Source organism: Diadema antillarum, unplaced genomic scaffold (genome assembly GCF_040938485.1).
Source record: "Diadema antillarum isolate AM-2024a unplaced genomic scaffold, OU_Dant_1.0 scf00000074, whole genome shotgun sequence".
NCBI classification, from domain to species: Eukaryota; Metazoa; Echinodermata; class Echinoidea; order Diadematoida; family Diadematidae; genus Diadema; species Diadema antillarum.
In genome coordinates this window covers 357689-364589 of record NW_027270963.1, presented here as the reverse complement: position 1 = coordinate 364589, position 6901 = coordinate 357689, and the positions used below count along the sequence as shown (strand labels likewise).

General features: G+C 38.1%; 1 protein-coding gene across 1 annotated transcript in view; it reads right to left on the bottom strand.

The window, feature by feature from the left end:
- Nucleotides 1–492: 492 nt before the first annotated feature.
- The window catches only part of LOC139717269 (organic solute transporter subunit alpha-like), a 31584-nt gene continuing 25175 nt past the window's right edge, over nt 493–6901 (bottom strand). The window contains exons 5-8 of the mRNA XM_071628763.1: nt 5973–6134; nt 4787–4910; nt 3101–3353; nt 493–1781 (exon numbers count right to left, since the gene is read on the bottom strand). Coding sequence (XP_071484864.1) covers nt 1249–1781; nt 3101–3353; nt 4787–4910; nt 5973–6134 — 1072 coding nt within the window. The 3' untranslated portion in view covers nt 493–1248. The remainder of the gene's footprint in view (nt 1782–3100; nt 3354–4786; nt 4911–5972; nt 6135–6901) is intronic.

Genomic DNA, 6901 nt, shown 5'->3' with positions numbered 1-6901 from the left:
ATCCCTTACACCTAACTGTTGTGTAGAGACTATTCATTATCACCACCTTGTTCTTTATTTCTATGTCACATTTCATTTTACAAATACTGGTCACTATTCTGTGTGTTTTTGTATTTTGTTTTGATAAAACAAAGATATGAAGATACAGAATTATGACAAGATATGTGTTTTTAAAAGCAACGTGAACTTCACACTAGCTTTGCATAAATTAATCGAGGACCCTACAACTTGGGAATAAATCATCTCATACTGAAATGGAATGGGCTTCTTTGGAACTTGTCGGTACACAATGAGACGACTGTACCAAACCAATATGTTGAATCATCACGGTAACGTTCTGAGATTTCTTTCTTAAAGGGGAAGTTTCAGTATCATAAAATGTGTAACCACTGTAAATTATGGCTTTTGATGCTACATCCACTCAGGTCATACTGAATCATATAATGCATAGCTAAAGGTGGGTGGGTTCATAATGAAACACGCCTTTCCATGACTTTTCAAATCATGATATTGTGCTACACTACTACGACACGCTTCAGCTTTCCGCAGAGCTCAGTAAAGGATCAAAACACGTCTGTTGCTTTAAAAAATTGCACATCACATGTTGACTCGTAACTAATATTCTGCATGTTGTTAGATGAATCAAGCAGGTAGAATGTAAATTACTATTTAATCGTCTGTGGAAAACAATAATCAATAATGGTATAGACGAGACATCATAGCAGACGAGAAATGATGATATATGAACCAGTGACGGATGATTCCTTTCATTTTCGTGAAAGGGCAAATAATAGGAAAATACTAATAGCGATAAGAAAAAGACTAGCATGATGATTCAAGTAACACCTAGCGAAGGAATTTATATGCTCGAATTGAATCTTGCAATCGTAAAAGAAAGCGACGTACAAGCCGAGAAAATAATTTAAAAAATCAGCGTGTATATACTTGTTGAATTATAGAAATGTCTCAATCGAATTGATCAAAAGCATGTATAAATCATGATGGATTAATTTGAATCCGAAAAAAGAAGAAGATATGAATATCGAAGGAGACCCATAGAGCTCGGAAACCCAAATTCAATAACAAGAGGATCAGACAATAGGTCAGACAATGATATTTTCATCGTTGATGTCATTATCATGACACACACCTCCTAGTGAGTCAAATCGCCAGACAGACATAAAATAACGAAAAAATATTTTCTTTGGAATACGGAATGTCTGTGTTGCGTCAAAGACACGTTCAGTCCTAAACATCAGTTTCACGATCTGACCCGGAACCACTCCAAAGGTGTGACCCGGATTTAATAGAGGAGCATTCAACATGTTCTCCGGATGTGTCGCCCTGAGGCAGTTGATTGGAGTGATTTAAAGCCGGCTCAGCGGCTACGTTGTAGTTGAGATCTCCATTTGGCTGGGAAGCAACCACGTGGAGGAACGGTTGTATCTGCTCGTTTTCATGCGGCTTCCAAATCGCATTCTGATCGTTATGGGTCGCGATTTGCGTTCCTTCACTGCCATTTTGTTTCTGACAGGCGCTGTCCAGACTCAGTTTGTATAGAGACGTGTCGCCTCCTACGACGGGCTTGTTATCATTCTCGTCACCTAGCGGGATGCGGACGGCGTGGTCGCCGCTTCGGAAGGAACTATTCCCGAGTCGAGAGTACGAAAGGCGGTCCTGGAGCTGTTCTTGCCCGATGTTTCCCTTTAGACGACGGTACCACGCCGTGGCGAAAACGTTGAAGAGGAACATTTCAATGATGTTCAGCATGTTGTCGATATCTGCATCATTGTCAAAAACAAACGGTACGACAAGGGTGTTAAAGGAGACCTCCCGATGATTTTTATATTTTTATATTTGAACAACTATAAATTAGTTATACTGATGACAGAGTTTCAGAATTTGTGATAACTGGGATGAATAATAAGAACATTTTCAAAATTTAGAGCAAATTGCAATGAACAAGGATGATGACATGGCAGAGTCACCATAAGAATGCATGAGTTGGGGCTCAAGGAAGCAGAACAAAAGAAGAAGGCATGCATAAATTATACACAGGTGAACTCGCAAGCACGGGTATTGTAATGAAATTACACTGCTACATTTCTGAAATATGTGAACCTCCTATGTCATCATCCTTGTTCAGTGTAATTTGTTTAAGATTTTTAAAAGTATTGTTTCTCTGCTGAAGAACCACAATAAATTCCACGAACCTATACATGGAGTTGTCGATTTATGTACTACATGATGTGAAATTATGAAAATCGTCTGGAATGTCCCTTTAATACTCTTTCATTGCCCCAGGATAACAACTCGGACGATTCATCACTGTGTTAAATGAGTTTCCCATGGCCCTGCCGGAGATATATCGTGTACCATAGTTTGATAAACTCCTGGGTACAGTTTATATGGATAATTAACATGTTTCCACCTTCATATTTCAGACCTTCTTGTTCCTCTACTCCCAACAATGATAACAAGAGAAACGAATATGTCAGTGTCAGATGCATTCTTCAGATTATTGACAAAAGTTAAAAGGACCAAAAAAAAAAAAAAAATCCCCAAGTGACCACATTTTGTGGTTTGCGTAAACTCTTTGACTTCTTAATATTCAATAAGATTCTTCTGATTCTGAGTGATACGAAATGTCTTTGTATAGGACAGAGGGATCTAGCAGTATCATTTGCCGTTATGACGAGATTTAGTTGATAGTTCGCAATTGCGAAAGTAAGAATGGTATACGATGAATAATGATCAAGCACAGTTTCCCTTTGAGCATTTTGAAAGTTTGAAAAATTGAGAAAGATATAATAGATTAGACCTACTCTTCTCCAAAAGAATCCTCATTTTCAAATATTCATTTATCTGTTGGGGGGAGGGGGGGAGAGGAGGGGCGACATCGCGGCCCACTTGAGAGAGCTTCGAGGCTCACCGGTTAAGAAGTGGGGTACTAAAAGAGTACCTTAGGTACGTACTATCAGGCAATATTAGAGTCCCTTTATGTGTATAACGAAGAGAGTACATGTATAATACTATAGTTACATATTGATATGCAACCAGGGACAAAAAGGGACTCTGATAGGCAGTACAGTATACTCACACAACGCCCTCAGGCCTGGATGGAAAGGCGGCGTGCACGCCACTTTGCCGGTGATGGCGCACAGACCAATGGTGAACGACTGGACGTTGGTAAGGATGAGCGTGAACTGTACCGTGAGGAACTTGGGCGTGAGGTTAAACTCCTTCAGTGGCTCGCGCGACAGCTTGTAGAAAATGATGATGCCGTTGAGAGCGAACAGCGTGGAGACGATGTAGATGACGTTGAACCAGAGGTATGTACCGGTGCTGGAAAACTGCCAAGGAATGAAATACATCGCATATTCATGATGCTAGGACTCCCGGACATTGAACAGAGCTGTGAATAATGTTTTCGTTTATGCTTAATTTTTACTCAGTGTCGTGTAAGATATGGTCTATGTTTACATCATATATTCCAGGTGCTATCATAATAATCTACTGGTAAATTGCACAGAGGTGTCTGCTGCTGCCATGAAGTAGTATCGTAGTTCTAGTCATGTGCATGAATCCACCAAGATTATATACGCTGATGAACCCGATATATGCTCTAGAGAAAGAATAAATCTTATTCAATTTATGCAAACATAGGATCCTGTGTATCTGTCGTTCAAAGACAAATTAAGCAACTCTGGATAAAACAGAAATATAGGAGACCATCATCATAAGCAAACGCTTGACGAGGATAATGACCCCAGGAATGATTGTCTAAACGATACGACATATAAGAATAATTATGGTATTCAAGTCACCACTAATTACTGAGTGGCGATAAAGAGAGAGAGAGAGGAAAGAATGACGAGAAAAAAAAAAGAAAAAAAGTACAGCCGTGCATTGTGCGAAATGTGATGCGTTTGCGTGGAAATGACTTGTGAATATGTGTTAATGTTCATGTTTGTTGTCTACGTTCAGTTCGGAGCCTTTACTTTAACTATAGAAGTGAACCCCCCCCCCTCTCCCGATAAATAGCAACATGCTCTAATATTCAGACACATATTGAGTTAACATCTTATTTTTAAGCTGTCTGTTGAATAAATAAATAGATCTACATTGTTCAAGGTTATCGGTAGAAAAAATTCCAAACATCAGGGCCATGATGTTTTCAGAATACATAATTTGTGCACGATTTTTGAACGGCGAGCTGGGTAGGAATGAATGTGTTTTTGAAATTAGAAATAAGGAAATCATTGAACGCCGAGGGAAGTTGGTTGAACGTGTATTTGTGCATAAAAATCGCCGTTTGGAAAGTATGAATCTCATTAATCTTTGAAGGGAGCTACTAAGTGAAGGAACAAAATACAAAAGCAAAAAATAGGACGAGAGTTGCAAAGAGTGTTTGGACAGAGAGAACTGTTTGGTTGTGTTGTTTGGATTTATTGCAAGTGGCCACTTAAGAAATACTTTAAGGGACATGACGATGGATAGTCCACGGTCTTATCCACTGACCATAACAAGGAATCAGTAACAAAATAGAAACTTGTGATTTATCAAATTCTCCCAATGTTCTCTGCGCAGAGCGCAATAAACCATGGGATGAATTATAAATCATTCCCACACCTGTGATGTAATTTAAACTTGATTATGGTTTCACTCATGCTCTCACGCATAAAGAACTCTCTTTCTATTCCAATGAATATCTTTTCCATGTTTGTATCTTCTAGTGAAAGAGAAGGAAATGTTTTGTGTGTACGGTGTGTGTCAAATCACTCACGTCGCCTGGAATGTAGGTTCCGTTGAGCCACAAGATGGCACCAAGGAAGTAGAACAAGGGTTTAATGATGGCAATCTGGAGAACCAACCCTCGAATAGTTTTGACAAACTTTGGAAGTGTGTATCTGGTAAAAAGAAACAAAACAAAACGAATTGAAGTGACAGCAAGGATTACAGCATGAAAAGATAAAGCAGTTACACAAAAAATTGATACTGTGGGTGATGTACGTGTGAATGTGTGTATGTGTGTGAGTAATTTTGTACATGATTATGTGTGTTCTTTTCAGTCAGTTTATATTATTATATTGAATCACTACTCACTTCATGCATTTCTTTACACTATTAATTTTGGTCCATGCAAGCATATTTCTACATAAAGCTAGAAGGACGTGAAATATTAGAAATACACCAAATCATTAGAAGTCGAATGCATACCTTCGTACAGTCACGAGAATGGAGTCGCCTGACTTATGTCGGCATATACGGCGAGACATTTAGTTTTGGTTGAGTTGGGGCTTCAGGTTTCCAACTTTTTTTTTTTTTTAGATCATGAGAAACCTCTCATGAAATATGAAAGAGCATACAATTCCAGGAGGAATTCAAAGTTTTTATTTGATGAAAATTGGTTTTGAAATGACTGAGGTATCCAGAAATAAAGAGGTCCTAATCAAAGGTGGGACTCACCTTTCATTAGGACCCTTTAGTTTTACTTTATTGTTGGATATCTCAATCATTTCAAAACCGATTTTTATCAAATAAGCTAAATAAGCTTTGAATACCTCTTAGAATTGTATGTTCTTCAACATTTCATGAATAATTTCTTATCAATTAATTATTTAAAATCTGAATCCCCCATCGCAACCAAAACTGTACCATCCCTTTAACGACAGCACACGTCTCGTACAAATCGTCAAATATTGTGAAGTACTTGAGCACAATTCAAGCAAGAAGGGTCATTGGACGTTCAAGTCATTTCTTTCAATGTTCATAGTTTTGGTTTTGCTATGAAAACGTAATTACAGCTCTTGACCACAATTCTCTTTTGTTTGATGATATTTCACAAAATGTTCATCGAGTAGTTGAGCAGCACAGGGAAATTCATATTTTCGAAACTGTTACCGATCATCATCATGGACCATCTATTATTTCGTCTTCACCATCAATACCGGCATGATACATCTACTTACTTGTTTACAGGGATCTTTGGAAGACAGCATATGCAAAACATGCTCAAAGGTGGTGTCGCGAGGGAGATCTCGGTGCCTTCCAAAGTCTGCAACATCCTCGACCTATCACCATAGTAACCAGTCAGGAGCATGATGAAATGAACAAGCGCGACGGAAAAGTATCTACAAGACAGAAAAACAATCAAATGAAGTACGATACATTCGACTAAAAGAGTGGCCGTTTCTTGCAGTCATTAAAATGAATCAGTGAAGTAATCCAAAGAATATGTTACAGACTGTGACGAAATTGGGCTTCAGTCGAACTTGTTACACACCTTTAAGTAAAGTCGAAATCTTTTCAGAATACTCCGGAATAATGCGTTCATGACATTGTACATGATGCTTGTATGCGGATGGAGTTGTCCCATAGAGGGGTCGGAAGGCAATTTCGTATTCGGTCATTCTACAACACTCTTCCACTCTGCATCCTGTTGGAATTTACGATGATTGAATGATCAATTTGTTGGGACTTTGTTGGAATTCAAACTTAAAAACTTCAATGCCCTAAAAAAGTAAGTGACATTTTACTGCAAGAGATGCGTTGATACTTCCCTATATTCTGTCATCTATATCCAGGTTTTTGTTGCTATATAAGTAGCATGAACTTGTTCAAGTATAACGGAAAAGTGTATAATGTATAATATCTTACATTAATTTTTCGGTTAACCTTTTTATCTCTAACATTCTGGGTTTTTTTTTTCTTCAGCTATCATCATATCAAATTAACTCTGGTCATTAGTGCATTATTTCAATGTGCGATATATATTGCTATGGAAAAAAAGGAATGGTAAGATATTCATGATTTCCTCTAAGACATTTTTGACAATATAAGCTGTCTCCTCTTCTTGAATTCAAAGCCCCCTGTGTCTTCAATTATTTTTGTAATCTTC